Genomic DNA, 20,225 nt, shown 5'->3' on the forward strand with positions numbered 1-20,225 from the left:
CAAAGGAAAATAAAAAGGCTTGAATTGCTGAAATACAAACTTGAGAAGTTATGTTGTGTCTTGTTATGTGTTGTAACTCAGTGCAAGGTTTTTGTTACCTAGGTCTTACGTTTCTTTTCAAAATCTGAGGAAGCATTCCCTGAACAAGTCCATGTCACAGTGGACAGTATGTAGCTGTTAAGAAAGCCACTGCTGTCATGTTGAACTGGTATAGCTTCAGAAATTTTCATTCTGTGTTCATCCCTAAATCCATAGGGGGATTTTTCTGCATATAGTTGGTTCTAACATGGTTTTCCTGCTGTGTTTTGCTTAGTAACATTAGCAGCCTGAGATCTTAGGATGCAGATATTGTCCAAATTGGTAAGGTTTTCATAGTGCTTGCTAGATTCAGCCCTCATTTTGAAGAGAAAGATGCCTTTGAAACTAAATAGGATGCTTGTATTCCAGATGAGGTTCACTAGTCCTTGGGTATCAACAACTATAAAAATTGGAACATCAAGACCAGTTTCCTCTTGCCTGTTTATCTCACTGAATAATTACCATCTGCTTAGGGACCTGAAGGTTTCGTTTCACCTCTAATTGAGTAGGAGGGTGTAACAACAATGAGTAAAAAACCTAAGTCTGTTCTGAGATACTTGTTGGTCCTTCAAGACACAAGGCATGACTGGTCTGGTGTAGATGGAGTACACAAATTGAGAATTAAAATTTGCAGGCATATCTTGTTAGTGTGCAGCAGACCTTCTGAACAAAGTACTTGATCAAATTATTTTAAATGACACTAATGTACTCTTGCAAACATACTCAGCATCCTTTTATATAACAATATGGGCATTTAACATTGGTTTGCTTCTATAATTTTCTGACACAGTGAAAGATATAGGGGTCTACTAAAGTTTTTGAGAATCAAGCTGACACTAGTCAGTATACGTGTAGATCTGAGAAACCAGATTAGCTCAGTATTGTGACAAACAGAAGTTTTCCTTATCTTTGCTCTCTTTTTTCCTGATACTATGCCATCCTCAAGCCACACTGGCCATGGCTTTCCAGTTCAAGGTAGATTTCAGTTTTCTGCAGCATGATATAAGGTTTCCTAGAGTGGCTGTTTCAGGGCATTGCATTTGGATGGCTTTGCATTTAAAAAGAGGGATATTAATTGGAAGTAATAGAGGCTGGAGTTCTTAACATAACTTAATATTATGTGAACTTTCTGCAGGTTGTACCTAAATTACATTTGATTGTAATTCTTTGCATGTTGTTTTGGAAGCTTACCTAACAAAGAGTTTTTACCTATACTTGTAGAAGCTTTCCTGAAGACAAGAAGGTCAAATGCTTTTATCATTTTAATGTCTTAGCTGCAGGAGAAAAAAATATTTTAGGACTTACAGATTTTAGATAAACTCAGCTGGCTTTCCCTTGGTGAGTTTCGTAACTTTAACTTTTAGTCTGTTCTCTCCCCTTTATTTTATTAGTGCATTCGTGCTTCTTATCTTTCTTCTACATGACTTCATTCTGAGAGACTATGAAATGCACAATATTTACAGATACAGCTTCTTATTAAAAAGTCAGATTTTATAGGGGAATTGTTTCCTCATCCCTTTGAACATAACAGATAACAAAGATTTTTCTAGAAATAGCTAGTCCAGAGTGGCTAAGGTAATAAAATCACATATAATTCACTTAATTTTTTGGGAGTACTTTAGCAGGGCATTCACCAGTAAAGAATCTGTGGCACTACTTAATGTGGGGTTATTTCTGAGACACTAGATTTCAGCATTCTTCTGGTTTTATGCATTTGGAATAAATGTGGTTTAATATCTTTTGCTTTTGACTTGTCTGTGGTTCATATTTATTATTTTTCCCTTCTTCTAGTGGCCTCAAGCAATCTGAAGCAGAGTCCTGCTATATAAATATAGCAAGAACACTTGAATTCTATGGAGTGGAATTGCACAGTGGTAGAGTATGTTTACATTGTAATTTTTCCCTTGGAAAGTAAATTTATATGCTTTTTTTTCCATTAATTAATAGGAATAAAACAAAAAAGTAATATTTAAGTACTGACTTTATTATGTGTTATTTATAAGTAGAGCTGGGTAATTTTTCAATAACGTATGTGTGACATAGGTGCTAGAATTTCAACCAAATAAGCTAGAGCTCCTCAAAAGTGTAGCAAAGTATTTTTAAGATAAGCTATTTAATTGCTGCAATATATTTTACTTAATAATTTTACAAAGGTTTTTGAGTGTCTTAGCATGAAAGAAAATGAAATGCTTTGTTTAGTGCTATTAGTTGGCAGGTGTTTTAAGAGTTTAATTTCTCTGAATTTCTAGCACTAATTTCTTAAATGTTAAGAATATAGAGATTTTCTTTTTTGTTTAAATTCCTATATTCCCTGATTCCAGGTTAAATCTAAGTATTTAACAGTGTGAGTGATGACCAGTAAAAATGTATTTGAATTCTTTTAGATACAAGGTGTTCATTGATAAGAAACATGTCTTAGTATTTCATTGTCTACTGCAATTTAATTTTTTGACTACAGTATTCATCTGAAGTGAATCCCCAAAATGCTTTTTTATTTGCATCCTAGGTTGCAAGTTACCTTTTGTGCTTCTGTGCAATAGTAAATTGTTTTTGTATTAGACGTGTAGTGTAAAAACCAAAGGAAGTGTACTACAGATAATTGATTTCCTAGTTGGAGATGACTTCTAGTTTTCCTAACATTTTTTCAGGCTTGTTGATAATCCTGACACTAAGAGTTAGAATGAAAAATTGATAAATTTCTTTAATGATGAGGAAGGAATAGAATGAGTTATTTGCTTCCTTCAGCATATTTTCTTCTCATTTTTCTTTATGCTGCCATAAATAAGTGAAAGTTGCATTGAATTTTTAGAAATTCCTAAAGTACTTCCATATGAAACCACTGTAATTACATTCATATTCATGAAATACAGTGCTGAAAAGGTAGACACTTTTTTAATAATGGAGAAAAGTAGGAAGAAAAGGAAGTTATCTTATTAAATCTGACTTTGTATAGTCTGTCCATTGGGTCATCTGTCACCTTTCTACTTTATTGAAGAAGCTCTTAGTGTTACACTTGAGATCACTATATGCACTTAACTTGATTGGTTTTTTTCCTTTTAACTTCTATTATAGCCTAGTATTTTGATAAGTCAACTTGAGTGTTAAGACTTCAACACTAGACTGTGACCAGTCTCTTAATATTGACGGGATGTTTTTTCTGAAAGCTCTTCCAATTTCCATTATCCTTCCTGAGCTGCAGGCTGCTGAACTGCATGCAGGATGTCAGTAGTGGTTTTACCAGTGCCAGTAGTGATAATGGACTGGATTCAGTCATTTTCAGCTAAACGCAATTTCAGTGCAGACGATTTTTGCTACTGTTCTATTTAAAATAATAGTTTTATCAAAATTCTTTTTTTTTTTAAGGATGAAATCTTTGAAGTGATCTGGTTTTTCTAGCCAGCTAGATGTTGAACTAGACAGCTAGATGTTTAGAAGATGCTAGGAAGGAAATAGAACCCAAACCAGAAAATATCATGCCACCTTTCACACTGAGTTTCAATATCATTTGAATGTTGATCTTCATTCTTCTTCTCCCTTCCTTATCTCAGAGTAGGTAACGGAAAAAGAAAAGTACAGAGAAGGATAACAATCATGAATGTTTTAAGGAAAAGCCTTCTGTAGCAGGTCAACAGCATGGAGAATGTGAATAGCCAACAAGATCTTCAGTTTACCCAAAAAGAGACAGGTTTAAGTAAAGGAACATTTCCCTCAGTGCTGCAGTTGAACCGTAGTAGTTATTTCTGATTTAATGGATGCCCAAGGTGAAGGAGCTATCAGGAGCAGGCAGGCAGTCACTAGAGTCCATTAAACATAAAAGACGCTTCTAAACCAGGAAATCATCTACCTGTAAATGACCTGAAGCTGAGAAGGGAAGTCATTAGTTCGGGTGTAGTTGGTTGTCTCTGAAGTCTTGTCCTTCCAAAACATCAGTTGCCAGTCTCTGTTTGGATTGAATGCCATGAGCCAAACCTCTCAGCCAACATGAGGTTGGTCTTGCTCCCTGTAAGAAGTTTGCAGTGAAGGTTTATAAGCTGCTTCTTCACAGAGGCTACTGTGTCCTGCCCCTGCTTTGGCAGGGATGTTTACTGTCCTGATATCCTTCCCCTCCCACAACACTGCTTTTAATTAATCCTTTCAGTTTTGACACATCCCAGTGCCTTGGCCAGATTTAGCAGGGGCTAATTAAACAGTGTTTCTGTGAAAGGCTTTATTTCTGTGGGTTCTGATGATCTTGTTGCTCTTAAATTGTGTATGGCAGAAGAATCAGGTAACACCTGGCTTTTATAATAATGGCCCAAAGAAGCTGGTGCTCCTGTACTAGTGGTTGAGATACTTTTGGATAATGTTTCTTGAAGAGCAGATGGATACATAGCTTCCTTTTTTTTTGTTTTGTTTTGTGATACAAAGTTAAATGTTTAATGTAAGTGTGAGCCTTTTTTTTTAGCAATGTACTAAACATACAACTTCAATCTGAGCTCAGTCTTCATCTGCAAACATTTCTGCTTTTTTTCTGAAAAACCTGAACTGCTAAAATATTAAAATATGTGAGAGTGTTAGGAGACTCAAGAGAGTAAATTCAATATCTTAAAACTATATTGATATTTCTTGATTTTCTAATCTCCTTTTCGCTATCCCCTCTGCTCAATAATTAATCTGCTGTTAACATATCTTTCATTTTTAGTCAGAAAGCTGAAGAAAGGAAATTTTTTGAATCAATATTATTTCCATATCTGCAAAAATCAAAATGGTACTTGTAAATTAAATAAAACATGAATAAGTACTTAACTCGTTAGATGCCTGGCATGACAATTTTTTATCTTTACAACTTTTTATTATTATCTTCTTCATGTTACCTGTTTTTTAATAAAAATATGCATGTTATTTCTTTCTTATGCAGTTTAACAGCATGTTTTGAAAGTGAAATACTGTACATCAATATCATGTTTCATATAAAAGACCCTCTCTTTATGCTATTCCAGCTTCTTGATTTTGTGTTTCTTAGGCTCAATACAAGAGAATTCATAATAACAAATAACATGGGAGCTTAGTGTTTTGGGCTGGTGCAGAGGAGGGTAAGGAATGAACTTTGTTCTGACAAAGCTTCTGGAGAAAACAGAGTAGTTTAGCCTAATTAATCCCCATCAAGTGTTTTAGATAATCCTTTATTTCTACTTAATCATGTCGATTTTAAGGTTTTACTTTAAAAGCTGTTTTTTCTTCACAGTATTGACTTTTAAAAGCAGGAACCTAGAGTAAGCTCAAAGTGCTAATAATGCAATTTTCTACCCGGCTTTAGGTTGGTCATATCATGGCAGAAACAGCTAAACTGTAGGCACTTAATCTCCTGAATACCTCAGTGTTCTTCCCAAGTATTAAAATACAGGGATGTCACTTCTGGATTCCTGTATTATGCTTTGCAAATCATGTTGGACTTTACTCGTTCATGGGCCTGTATCACACTTCTAGTCAACTGTTTTTAAAGGATTTATTGTAGACTTTCCACAGTATTGCCAGAGCACGTGCTGCCTGTTCTATTTTCCCGTACTTTACTAATATATAGAAATTGGGATTGGACATGGAGGAAAGCCGTGTATTAATTGAGCCCAGAGTACCATCTAGAGGAGCAACCGAGCTACTGAAGGGTTTAAGAGAATCTGTTACCATTGGCTGTCCTTTAAAAACAATCTGAAACTGCTTTTGAGTCAAACCTGATGTTTGAAACCATGGATTCTACTTATAGGTGGATTTATGTATGCTTTAGCTCTGTTTAGAAATCTGCGTCATGGCACATTAGTGTGTATCGATCATAAGAAATGGGAAGCCAAGGTTTGTAACTTTAACATCAGTCTGGGTTTAGGCTCAAAATGACCATCCAGCATCCTCCTCTCTGCCTTTTTGTTTTTGTTTTTTTTTTTTCTTAAATTCAAATGTTTGCTTATGTTTTCTCTTGAGTATCTCAGTACCTAGAAAGAATTGTAAAATTATGATTTTTTTTTTCCCAGTTGTATGTGTTAAGCTAATGCACAGCTTTTGGTTTAGTTAATAATGGATTTCATTTATTATATGAAATATTCATGTACACGTATATTTCTCCAACATATTCTCATATGCGAAATTATGGTCACCTCCTGTGCAGTCTTTCTTGGTAAGACCTTTTAGGAAAAAATAAGGAATTATTTCCTCTCTTTTTTTTAACAGCATGTAATCAGGCAATTTTTGTTCAGTTCCCAAAATTCTATCTAAATGAGACATTTACCTGACTAATCTTGGGAAGTATTTCAACTTCTTTCCTGAAATTAATAAGTTAGACGTGCAAATTTACTCTTGATACAGACCTAAGGAGCATCTAGAGTAGTAGGATGAATGTCACAACTTTTATGAATGAATAATATTTAGAATGTGTAATAGATAACATCAAAGCAAAGAGATGCACAAAAATCAAAACTCAAAAATGTCATTGATTTTATTCAAGTGTAGCAATTTAGGTATAGAAAGCTTGAAAATAAATTTATTAGTAGATAAATGTGAATGACACAAACTGCATCTCTGTTCTTACAGTATTTTTCTTTTTTAGGATCTCCATAATCTAGATCTTATGATTGGGATTGCATCCAGTGGCATTGCTGTATATAGAAAACTCATCTGTACAAGCTTCTATCCCTGGTAAATTCCTGTATTGTAAAGAAATGTGTCCAGTTTTTTCAATTGTACCTCCTTTTGCTTTCACATTTTTTTCCAAAGAAGCCTACAATACATATATATTGTTCTTTATGGAGTATTGTATTATTTCCTTGTGCTTAGATAAAAATTAAAACTTGCCTAGGCTTTTAAATCTTTAAGACTTTTGAAGTCCTTGCACTGTGTGAAGTCTTGATCAAGTTAATTTACGTGCAGGTATGAGTACATTATTAGGAGGACCTTGTGGTCTTAGAGATTTGCTGCTATTATGCTCAATAACATGTCTCTTTAAAAACAAACAAAATTAATCAGTATTGCTATTAAAGTTCAGCTCCTAATTCAGTCTGAATTACATTCAATCTGAACTTTTTAACATGGCATTCAGCAAGAAGGTACTTCTTGGAGTAGAAAGGTAAAATGAGGTTTTTGGAGTTTCAGATTTACAAGTAGGATAATATAATTTAGACATTTTTAAATCTCATCAAATATGGGTATATAACATTAGCAAGAGGTGAGAGACCTTCACATTATTCTCTGATACATAAAACATTAAAATGCATGATTGTGCTGTAGAAAATAACCTCTGCAAAGAAATAACGTGCCCAAGAAGTCGAATGTGAATAACATGAGAAGTTACATAAGCTATAATTTTTTTTAAGTGCTTTTGGGCTTCATTAGTTATACCATACTAAAAATTATAACCTGAATAAGAAAATATATGAAGGTCAGGCATTTCCTTAAGGATTTTGTATTGGATCATAAAGAAATTTTTTCCAGTCTTTCTTTTTTAAACGAAGTATGAACTTTTTTTTTTTTTCCTTGCTTGATAAAACTATAGCTTTGTCATGTTACACATGAGTTCTTTGAATTTGTAACTATTTTTCTGGATAAATTATTCAGTAAGATAGTACAGTGTTCTTAATTATGGCAGAAAAATGCATTCTAGTGAGTTGCACTTGCTTTTTGGTCCTTAATTATACAAAAAAAACCAACAAAGCAACTCCCTAGCTGTAGTCTTTAAATACTAGTGTCATTCCACCATTTCATTTATGAACCCAACCAAACAGCTATTTCCTATAGAAAAGCAATAAAATCATTTTCAATTTAAATTCTAGGGGAAACTATACTGCATGGTCTCTGGATTCATTTTTTCTTTGCTGTGAGTTGCATTTCAACTCCTTGGGATACACTGCAATCATCCTGGGTAAATGCATGTCAGTAATAATGCTCTCATGCAGCAGCACAGTGAAAACTTGTATTTTTCCATTTCTAATGCACATTGAAGCACAAAAGACTTGTCTTTCATCTTTGTACCTCGAGTGCTGCTCTTTCATACATCAGCTTCTCAGCCTCTTTCAACCACTGCAGGTTTTAAAAACTGCCAGCTGGAGGCACATTTTCTGTCTTCTGCCAGTCTTGTTCTGCCAACTTAGTTGGCCTAAGTAAGATATGAATTGATAATAGTTGTTCCTGAAAATCACAGAGTAATGGCATTTTAAAATCTGTGACTATATGAATTTTTTCAAGGAAGGGAAAGATAGTTTACAGCACACAGGACAGGAGGAATCTACGACTTCCTGTGCTACTTTACTCCTGGAGAGCACAGAGGAATAAAACACAGATTCTAAAACATTTTTCACAAAAGCCTATTCTCATTTACAGAAAAAAAAATCAGGGAAGTAAAACCCACAGATTTTTCAGTTCAAATAATTCCCACTCTAAAATATGAGGTTTAGGCAGTAATATTTTCAGCGGACAGCTCGTGCAGTTGTTCCAAGCTTTCCCTACTCACTTTCTCTCTGCCTCTCTCTCTAAAAATTTCATTTCATCTTGAAAGCAAAAGCTCCCTACAGGGGCTAACTTTTTGATATTTTATTTCTGGCATCTTGCACGAGTTAATAATAATTCTTTGTGCAGGATTGGTGTTCATTCCCTGATCCCACCAATACAAGCAAACGCTGAAAACCACCAGAGTGGAGTTGCTTGGGATGGATTTGTAGTATGGATTCTCACTTTTATTTTAGCTCTAAAGCAGGATGTATTTCTGTAATGCCTGAAGTGGTATTTATTTAGGCTCTTTACGTACCACCATTTGTATCAAGTGGTTTTTCCTATGGAGTGTGCAAACTTCACCATATAACGAGTTGGAACTCAAGGTGGCAGCAAACACCATCAAAGCACTCTTTCCAAAATTTGAAGTAAAATACTCTGCAGTGGATGACAACAATACAACTATGCCATATGGTAGTAGTCAAAGGGGACCAAAAGTTTTCAGGAACAGAGGCAGTGAGAGAGTTCTGCCTTGGCAAAAAGATGCTTTTCAATCAAAGCAACCTACGTAAAGAGCTGACTGATCAGTCAGCGACAATGCAAGTCAAGATAGGTTTAAAAAATAGCTTTGGATTTAATGCAGTATTTTGTGCACTCTGCAGAGTTATTCTCAAGGGTGCTTAGCTGTTATGTGGCAATTTCTAAATGATTTCAAGTAAATATTAATGGCAAAAACATACAAATACTCTCTATATCAGCAGCAACTAAAGTTAGGTAGTAAATGCCATTTTGTGTCTGCAGTTTCACTGCTTTGAAAATTTCAGAGAAACTGCTTGGGGAAATGCATAATACATTGCTAGTTAAAACTTGGAAAACAAGTATCTTGCATAGCAAATTGGACAGAATCTTTTTTCCATGGCAAAGTATAGGATTTACAGGTAAACAAACTTTGCTTCAAGTCCCAAGTACCAGCTGTTAGTACTAAGTTCTAGGACAGGACTGCCAGTTTAATCAAAAATTAGCAATTCTGTGGCCCACAGAGTGACAAATTATTTTGATGCTTGTGAATGATAAGAAGATGGGACCCAAAAGATCCATCATTCTTGACATGCTACAACTAGTGAGTGCTTTTTAAGTAGACCATGAAATTTAAGGATTTGTGATTGTTGCACAGTTGTGAATGTTGCACTGAACAGATTATTGGTGAGAGAGAAGGGCGCTGAGCCACCAGTTATAATAACAGTAACTGCATTCTATTAATATAATTTTTGAACATGGCATCTTCAAGAACTTGGTTAAGTCTAAGTGCTTTGACACATTAATATCTTAGATTTTTTTTCTAGATTTTTCTAGATGTGAACATTGAGTCAATTTGTGGGCATAACATTGCAAATGATTTTTAGTTATTGTTAGATAAAAATGTCAGAGTAGAAGGTGTTCTTCATACCTGAACTAAGTAGGTTTAGTTGTACTTTAAGAAGAATGAATGGAATTGAGAGGGGTATTCTATTTAGGAGAATGTCAAAATAAAGAGACTTAATGCCCTGATTTGGCTTGAAGTGATTATATGGTCATGCACTTGTTTTGGTTCTGATGGAGTTTTGGTATCTTTTTTGTTTGTTTGTTTGGGGGTTTTTCAAGAAAATGGAGAGTGATTGAGGGAGTTTTGGTACTTTAGGATGCTAGCTTCCTTTCTGCTGTTGGATGGAGGGTTTTCCACTTAGTCTGCAAGGTTAGTTTTCTGTGTCCTGTATTTCAGCTGGCTTCGTGTTGAGGTAAGACCAGACCTTGATGGCAACTTTGGAATAGCTCCAAAAACTTGTTTGTTGAAGTTTAGTCTAAGTCAAGAAATATGGTAAGAAAGAATCAGAAGTGCAAAACTTGAGTGGTACTAGTTCAGGCAGAGTAGCACTAGAATCAAGAAAGAATTAATATACAATGAATTGCAGCTTAGGAAAATGCAGCTGAAAATTTATGACTTGTCAGGTAGTTCAGAATCAAGAGCTTTTACATAAGCAACGCAGATCACTGATGTTTGAGGTAGCAAGTCAAATGACACAAGTATTTTAAGAGTTGGCCTAACAGGAGAGGTGGATATGATTTCAATTTTCCATTAATTTTCACATCAATTCGTCTTGTCAAAGAATAGTGTTGAAATACCTGTTTCTTTTTGATTCTGTAATTGATGGAGAAAAGCATTTTCTGAAAATGGCATTGTTTTCCACCTCTTGTGCTGGAAGAGGGATAGGTAATTCCATTAATATTCTTGTTAGTAACTGGCAAATATATTCTCCTGTATCCATGAAGGATGTTGCTCTATAACTCAAGTGCCTCTCCCATGAGCAGTTGGGAATGAGGCTTTATGTCATCCCACTTGATGAGAGTAATGCAAAAAGTGTGCCAAACTGAGGGGACTTTCAACAAAGTTCATACCTGACATCTAACATCACAAAAGTATTATGAGACTTTTAGCAGTAAACTTACAAAACTCTTTCATGATTTTTTTTTTCCGGCAAATATGACTTGTTTAGGACTTAAATAGGTTTCCTTAAGGCCTCCATAAGATTCCAGCTGACGGTAGATCAGAGATTTCTTTTTGTAAAAGTGCAGGTTTTCAGTTACTGAAGTAGAACTATTGCAGAGAAAATTTAGGTATTTTAGGCAAATCTTGTTTTGCTGTGGGAAGGTGTGCAGGTGGGTAGAAGTTTGTTTAATTTAGCAAAACTGATAAGTGTATAATTAAAAAGAAAATTGCTTGAGCACCAATTCCAGTTGTAATCTTTACCTTAGAAAATATGTATTCACACTGTGTATATTTAAAAAGATATGTTCGGTTCTAAAATTGCCACATAAATTACATAGCAATGTTAATGAAGTGAAAAATATATTAACACTCATTCCTACAGTTCTCACCCTTCTAAAATTATGAAATTATTTTATCTAGAGATTTTGTTTAGTGATTAAGACAAATACATGATGTCTTTCACATTATGAAACCAATTCTGCAAAGCCTCTGCAAAGTTTCAGTTATTGTAAGACCAACTTTGTCATGTCATTAGGGTCTTAAATTTTGTTCCTTTAGTCACAGTTGTCATATGACTCTAAAGTTATACAAAAGTTGACACATTTAACATTTGTGCAGCTTAGTGTAGAAGATGTCATCAAGTTTTTTGCTGCAAGAATAGATTTGGTGGGAGAGAACTGCTGTGAACTATTTAAAGATTAAACGAGGACATCTATTTGCCACTCAACACAAGAAATGGCTGCATATTATTCATTGAATATTTCTCAGCTCTAATCTTTCAGGCTCACTGTACACAGTATTATTTTTCATTGTTTTATCACTCTAAACATTGCTTGGTATTTCATGGCCTGTTTCTGTCTTTTAGGGTGAACATTTTAAAAATTTCCTTTAAAAGGAAAAAGTTTTTTATACAACAACGGCAAAAACATGTAAGTAGTCCTCTAATTTTGTTTTGCTCTAGTGACTATATTCAATATATTATATTGAATGTAACCAGCAAACTGCTGATCCAAAGTCTCTGTTGGGGTAATGTGCCTTTGAAATTCTGTTTTGTTACCTTGGTCTTGCTATTCTGGTGGGCTTATCCCCTCTCTTTTTCCCTTTTATTATTTCCTTTCCAACACTGAATCCCTCCACTTTCAGTCTGTTGGGCTGTATCTTTCCCATGGAGGTTTCCTCTCCCTTGGAGACTTTGGGTAAATGCAAATCTCCATCCTTTCTCCAAAATCTATTAACATATCATATTTCCCCTTTCTCACCGGCATCTGCTGCTCTTTCCTTGTTGCTCTCCCTGCCCTGTGGAGTTCCTTAATGCAGTGAATCTACTAAACTGCTTATTCCATCTAGGGGGAGTTTGTGAGGTCCCTTCAGCTTAGGGGCTCAGAGCTCAGGAAGAAAGCAAGGCTCCTGGAGGAAAGGAGAGCTTTGCAGATGAAAAACAGGAAGCTGAAAAGGGGAATAGCCCACACGCTGCTGTGTGTAACATGGAGGGCTTTAGGAGTTGGCAAATTATGTGAAGATAGTTGATATAACAAATATGAAATGTTTCAGCTGTTAAGAGATGGCTTCTGTTGGTTGCTTTGTGCTCTTTGCAGAACAATTGAAATATTAGTCTTTTTAATGGGGAAAGAAATCTTGATTACTGATTATTATTGTGCTGCCACAATATGAAAAAAAGAAGATATTGTTTACAAAGAACATAGATTATTTAATATGACAGAAAGAAAAAACTTCTCAGAAACTAGTGATCAGCAGATCTATAAATATGTTAATTCAGTTGAGGACAAAACTTAGTAAAAGGCAAGTGTTAACTTGTACCTAAAGTTCATGGAGGCTCTTTCTGGTAGTACACAAGCTCTTAAATTTGTAGGAACTGTGTTACAAGACCACCTCTTGACCCACATAGATTAGAGGGCCTGCTGAACACAGATTCCTAAGGAGGCCTTTTTTTTTTACCTAAAAGAAAAATGTTTTCTTATTTTTTCTTTTCTGTTTGTCCTTCTTTTTCCCCAGTTTGGTGGGCTCTTTGAAATTTGAGGAGTGTGCAAGTATGCATGTTACTTTTCAGGATTCACGTTTAAGAAGAGTTAGTTTCCAGACACAGTGTTACTGCACTAATGCTTGCACACACACATAGCATGCACAGGGTATGTCCTTACACACAGTAGGGTGATCTTAAGGGTTTTTTACTAGCTGTAAGTTTCTAAATATGTTTTTTATATGCAGACATGTCACAGTCTGTTCATATATATTTCACTGCATGAAGAAATCAGTGGTTGATAGGCCATTCTACTCAATTGTGAGTGTAAACACTTGCAAGTAGTAACTTCTCTCCTGGGTTTGAGGATTAAAAATTCACTGATTAATAGTAATTTTAAAATCTAAATATTTTCAATTATACAGATAAGTACAGGCTTTCAGACAGCAGTTTCCAAATGTGTCTGTGAGAATAAATGTAGTAACAGAACTCTCTGAGAATGATTAGTACAATAGGGCTTGGAACTCAATGGTTTCAAGTCTCTTCCAAACCAAACCATTCTATGATTCTCTGAAAATGAGTATATTCACAGTGGTTTTGTAATATGGAAGAATAAAGTGTCAATATAGAACTATCTGTGGACTAAATGTAAAACACGTGTGTTCATTACATAAAGACTTGACTGCTGTCAAAATGAGAATTTTTGTCTCTGGAGACCTGTGTCACTTTTGAAGAGAGCAGCAATCTTAATTTGTTCAATTAAACATTTGATAAATGATGACAGTTCAGGGCTCTTGATTCTTTCAGCTTACCTTCTCTTAAGTGATCATAGTTCTTTGTTTCATAACCTACAGAGATGACAGTAATGCACGCAGTGTCACGCTTAAAGAGCTACAGAACTGTAGGAAAAGTAAGGCCAGCTGCATGACCTTTTTACTCCTTCTCAGTTCATATGAAAAAGCAGACCAGGTGTGCCACTGAATCTTTGGATACATCCATCCTTGTCAGCCCCCTTTGTTTGAAATTTAGGGCATCAAGTGTGCAGTGCTCTGGCAGTATTGCTTGGAAAAGCTGTCTGTGCAGTGGGAGAGAGGGGAGTGGAGTCCTAGGGGTTTCACCAGGATAGTGGGATGCTTGAGGGGTGTGTGAGGGCAGATTATTGCATTGGTGTCAGTCTTCAAAATTATCAGTTTTTTGCTTGGAAAGACAGAAGCAAATAGGTAAATGAATCTGAAAGTAAGGGAGATGAAAGAGTGTGGGGAAAACAGAGCAGATACAGTATATTCTTAAGAAAGGTTTGGCTAAAGAGGATGAGAGAGCTATAGAACCTCTTTTATATTTTATATGTCATATGTAGATTCTTTACAAAAATCTACAGAAAGTTCTCAAAGAAAATGGATTTGCAGTCCCTTGGGATGTTCCATGTTTCACTGATTTTCTCTCCTTATTTCATTTAGTCCATTTTTCTTTCCTTATAAGTCTTTTCTGAAAAAATCAACTTACTTTATCTCACTCTTTCCCTTCTACTCACCTTCTCTTTTACCCTCCCACTGCTCCAGTCTGTTGATCAGCTACTTGATTAGGAGTATGCAGGATTTCTTTTTCTACTGAAGAGCCAAATAAGGACTGGGGAGCAAGACTGATGAATCAGTGAATGTCTGATGCTAGAGAAGCTCATGACATATAGGCTTAATGAAGGGTGCAGGATTTAAGGTAGGAATAGGAACTGTGCTGTTTAAAGGCAACATTTTGTACCTTTCAGAAATGAAATTTTATTTTCAATGTGCTTATCTAATGCTTAAAAACAACTTCATTTCCTGCATACTAAAATATATCTTCACATTTTATGCTGTAGATATTTTCAGATTTTCTGTTAATGGGGTAGGCATACAACTGAAGTGGAGATTCTTCCATATGTTGAACTAGCAAAGCACTTTAGTTGTGTGGAATTGTTCCCTTTGCCTCAAATTTCTCTAATCCTCATTTATTGATAATCATGAAAATGCCATTCTTTTAGAACTTGAGTTGAGAAGTATGATGGACATTAAATCCTTGGGTCCCTCTAGAACTCTCCTCACCTCCAAAAAAGTACACACATTTAACAGCATAACTTGCAAGGTGGCCTGTTAGTGAGGCAGATTGTTATTAACAAAAAATTGTTAGTCTAAAAATTTAATAAATTTTTTGAAACCTCTCAAAATATTTTTCCTACCTTAAATCCATATTGAAACTTTCAGCCCACTTAAAGGCTGCTAAGAAGGTTCTGTGACAGAAAAGCACACTTGTAACAAGCAAAATTAATTGCTGCTATCAAACCTAAATTTAAAAAGAGAATATTAGATGTACTTAGTTCCTTATCTTTATACTATAGCTTTTCAGTATAATTGAGATGTTGGATAAAATAATTTTTGTGGCAATTGAAAGGCCAATGCTTCAGGCCAACGAAAATATCTATACACTTACTTTTATTTGTCTGCTGGAGTAGTAAAACCCTTCAAGTGGTATTCAACCAACAGGGAGTATGTCAGAAATAGCATTTGTCATTAAATCTTTGTGGTGTGTGCTTCGTATATTTCAAGAAATTCGGAGTTAAGATTTGCTATGCTTTCCTGCTTTATTTTGCGTAACTACTTAGAAGCAATTGTGATGAATTGACAAATTGTTTCCAATATGCAAGAGACTCAAATAACAAACCCACATCTTGAAAAGAAAATATGTTTTAAATGCTTTAATAGATATAGGGAAAGCGTTCCTTAAAGACTGTAATCACTTAAATGTTTTTCAGTGCTTATGTAAAATCAAGAGGAAATATTTTTTTCTCTTGAGAGTCTCACAGTTTTTCTTAAAAGCATGTCTGAAGCCATAGATTCTCTGGACTAGATGTGAAGTGATTTGCAAAATGCAGGATTGGTCTCAGATACGTGTCAATTGTAAAAGGCTGCCTAGAAATAAAAAGAACACAACAAAAACAGATTGACTATACCAGCCAAAATGGTTTGTAGTTACTTCCCAACAGGATTGTTGCTGTGAACAAACGAAAGGTTGCCTGTCTAATTATATGTTGAGATGTCAAAATTAGTCATAATTTAGAGGAGCTAGAAAAGATGAGTGATGAAAACTTGTTTTTTCACTGAAGTGCTGAGCTATGCTGGCAATTGTCTCAGGTCTCATGTTACCTTTATTTCTACTCTTTGCTTTGCTTTCATTCCAGTTTCTTTGCATCAATAGCTAGATTAACTAAACAAAGCTTTCTCTTGTACAAAACTCTTGGGATAAACATTGATGGCACAATTGTGTTGTACTCATGTTTCACTGGCACTTTGGCACTGAAGTTACTTGTGAGAGTTTGCATTGAGACACGCCAGTTTTATATTCTGCTGCCTTCTGAACCTTCTCACTATGGCCTCACATTATCATCCAAGCAGGACTGGATTTGAACAGCAGTTGCAGCAGCTCCAGTCCCATCAGAAGTACTTTCTTTCCCCAAAGAAAGATCACTGTTAACATCTTCATTTTCTTCTGAAAGAATATCAAGAATATGCTTTTTGCATACTATGGTGCTTGAAAGAACATTATTGAATTGAAGCCTTACATGAAGAGTTTGATTTCAAAGAATGAGGGTTTTTTTTCTTTTGACATTACACCCTTAATTGAATGTTTTAAAGAATTTTGTTTGTCTTAAGAGGTCAAAATCTGACTGGAAGCCTGAAAATATATTTATCAGTATAACATGATACTCATATATACAAAATCTTTACTGCTCTAGACTTCAATATTTTATTAACATTTCATGAACTTGTTAAGTGCACATTTTGCAGTTTGGAATTTCAAATAATCACAGAGGTATTTTGCCCGTCTCCAGCTGAAAATCTACTATATGCTGGTTTTTTGTTTGTTTGTTTGCCACAGTGTATTTTTCATGTTTAAGCTTAAAATAATTCTATTTTTTTTATGATTCTTGTTTACTGTTTCATCTACTTGTATATGTTGAAACATTGTGTTCCCTACTGTTACAGAATGAATCCAGAGAGCATATTGTTGCCTTCAACATGTTAAATTACAGAGCATGCAAAAATCTTTGGAAATCTTGTGTAGAGCATCACACATTTTTTCAGGCAAAGAAGTCACTACCTCATGAAAAAAAGATATTATCACATTATTGGACTCTGGGTTCTAGAAATCCAGCAAAGTAAGTATTGTGTGAAAGCATGTTTTGCCCTATGATGGGAATGGGAGGATTTGTGTCAGTAGTAGCTCAAGTTGGAGTGGCAGAGTTCAGTCCTGTCCATAGCTTTGTTCCAGTCTGTATATGAACCATTTGACAAGTTATGGTTGTGGTTTCACTTTCTGCAATGTGATCTCCTTACAGTAGAACTTTTCTTATAATTGCCTCAAAAGGTGTTTGGATATAAGTTTTACTACTATTTTTTCAACTTGTTGCTTCAGTCTGAAGTATAAAAACACTGAAAAGGAAAAATGTCATGTAGCTTATGATCTGGTAAGAAAATTTGCAGAACAGATTTGTTTTGAAACGTTTGGCCATTATTGTCATATACGCATTCTGTTTAAAATGTTGGGGCAGTTTCTGGAGTGCATCACACCAACCACTTATTACTGACACAAGGATGAAAAGCTTTTTACCATTCAGGTATTCAAGATAGCCCTGTTGTGACAATTCTGATCCTTTGTCTCATTGGATTCTTCTAGTTACAAAGCACTAGAAACATGAGTTTCCTAGTGTTGTTTAAGATCTAGTTACCAGGAAATAATTCTTTAGAGCCTGTGATTTTCCTATATGAAGCTGGGATTATTCCTCCCCATATGCAGTTTCTGAGCCCTATTGCCATTGAAGTTAAGCTGCCAGTTTATTGTCCAGTCACATGACATTGTAATGTCCTTCTCCATTTCTTTGCAGTTGGCCCTTATTTTGTCTATCCTGTGTAATTTTTTTTACTCTGTTTTTTTATTTAGGGGCTTTTACATTTTTTTGATAAGTATCAGTCACAGTGATTTCTTCCATTACGTTGATTTGTTCTGTTGTTACGTTTATCAGCAATTCAGCTACAAAGGTGTCATGTCCTGTGGCTTCATTGTCTCGTCCATCCCATCCCAATCCACCTGCCCCACCTCCCAAAAACATTCTGTAATGAAACATATATAAAAATATTTCATATAAATAGTGAATGAAAAAGAAAGTCTTGTGTCATTATCTTCTCTGGATGTGAGATTCTGGGGAGGTTCTTTGACCCTTTGATCTGTAGACTCTCTAGAAACCTGCTTCTTCTCATGATTTTTGGAGGAGTATTTTTTTGTTTTCTTTTTGTTCGTGGGTAATGTGTTTTTGTGAATTTTTTGTAGTGTGTTCTCATAACAGTTTAACTTTACATATAATTTTTTAGACTTGGAGATTTTCTGTCTTCTATTTGGATAAGCTTCAACTTCTGAATGGTATCAACATGCTTCAAACAGCTCCTCAGACTTTAGTGGCTCTCTGGCTTTTAACACTCTGATGTCTTTTGATGCTGCAGAAATTAATACCAATTAATACCAATACCACAATTAATAAGTGCACTGGTATTACTTGTAAATGAAGCAGTTAACCCCTGAGAGCAATGTAGGAATTCTGATAAAATGTTATGCTTCTTGCTGGAATATAATTCCATGTTTTCACCTAGTACTAGGTCATATCTGGATGATCTGGTTTCTAGGTCACGGGGAAAAAAAGTAGTTGTACAAACAGTATTCTGATTTTCTAACATTTTAAAAATCCCTATTTTGAGAATTAACTCATTTATGGAGTGTTATGACCTTGTTTTTCTTACAGTGGAGGTGTTGAGGTGACTCAAAGTTTGTTGGATTGTCAGGTCTTGGAGTCCTTCATTTCTTTCAAATTTGCAAAGAGATTGAAAATCCTGATCCTCCTATAAGACAGATATATACACACAGTGATTCCACAGCCTTTGTAATGTTAAGAAATAAAAGAGTATGAGTTCCAAAGGGTACCAATTTAGTATAATTTCATCTTTTTTACCAAACATTTTAATTTTGGCAAATCTGCTGTTACAATTTCTTAATATTTTGTAGCATACAGGACAGTTCTCATTGTTGATCTGAATTACTAAGAAATAATTCCTTTCAAGTAATTTCAATGCTCTGAGGCACTGTCTCTGCTGAATTGCTTACTTAGACTTCTAAGGAATCTCCAGGGGGAGAATCAGTTACGGAGATACCTTCCATCAGCTTAGGATAACCTCTTTGGCCTTATTTATAACAGCAGTAAGCAGGAGTTTTGGGATCTACATGAGGAAGAAGTAATTCAGCAACCATTGCTATGAAAAACTCCCTAACTACCTACCTAAGAAGCAACATTTAAGAAAAATTGTGAAAAAGTCACTTCTGAGGTCATATTTCACATATTGAAATTTTTTACTTACCGACTTGTTTATGATTATGGAATGTTGTAAGATTTTCCATGTTCCTTTTCAAGGATGGCTCTGAACTCATGTGGAAGTTACACAACCAAAAAAGTGATTCTGCATTCTCCCTTATAAAAGGGAAGAAATTTTTGCATTGTATAAATCAAACTAACACTGACAAACCAAACCCCAAAACTAAATGTGCACACAAAAGCTCCACTGACCACAGCATGCAGCCCTGGAGGTTTAAGACTGACTCGTATTCAAGAATTCTTTTCATGCAGCTTCCACCAGCCTCGAAGGGTGCCACATTCAGGTTTTGCCATCTTAAGTACTACAGGTTTTCCTATGCAATTTGTGGCTTTCTTGTTCTGTGTGTTCTTTTACACTTATTTGAGATAGTGTACACTTATTTGAGATATTTGAGATAGCCTGGCATTTATTGCATCAGTTCAGACAGTTGCAGTACTTGAGTACAATTTCTTCTTTGCACGTACCTGTGCTCTTCTTGATTTTCTTAGCTTAAGGTACTAGAGGCATTCCATTTAAATTAGGCTGCTGAGTTGTATAAATAAGCTGTAAGCCTTGTTCAAGAAGCAGACTGAATCACATCTCCCAGATTCTGAGAGGTAAATTCTGGACTGAAGGCTGAATAACCTCTCCTAGACTCATTCTCATTCCTTGATGAAAAGCTAAAAAATGTATCTGTATTTTTCACCAAGGATAGCCTCAGTAATAGATAGGAAAAAGGAAGCATAATTTCCAGATAGTACAGCCCATT

The 20,225-nt window shown here is 35.2% G+C and overlaps 1 protein-coding gene across 3 annotated transcripts in view; it reads left to right on the top strand.

Moving 5' to 3' along the window:
* The window catches only part of PTPN3 (protein tyrosine phosphatase non-receptor type 3), a 119,396-nt gene that overhangs the window by 55,638 nt on the left and 43,533 nt on the right, over positions 1-20,225 (top strand). For 2 of the 3 annotated variants that reach the window (XM_084219187.1, XM_084219188.1), the window contains exons 9-12: positions 1,870-1,957; positions 6,653-6,741; positions 11,916-11,979; positions 17,045-17,217. In XM_084219187.1, the coding sequence (XP_084075313.1) occupies positions 1,870-1,957; positions 6,653-6,741; positions 11,916-11,979; positions 17,045-17,217 (414 nt within the window). The remainder of the gene's footprint in view (positions 1-1,869; positions 1,958-6,652; positions 6,742-11,915; positions 11,980-17,044; positions 17,218-20,225) is intronic. The other variant, XM_084219189.1, reaches the window with a different exon arrangement.

The sequence above is a fragment of the Fringilla coelebs genome (assembly GCF_963513975.1).
Source record: "Fringilla coelebs genome assembly, chromosome: 1".
Taxonomy (NCBI): domain Eukaryota; kingdom Metazoa; phylum Chordata; class Aves; order Passeriformes; family Fringillidae; genus Fringilla; species Fringilla coelebs.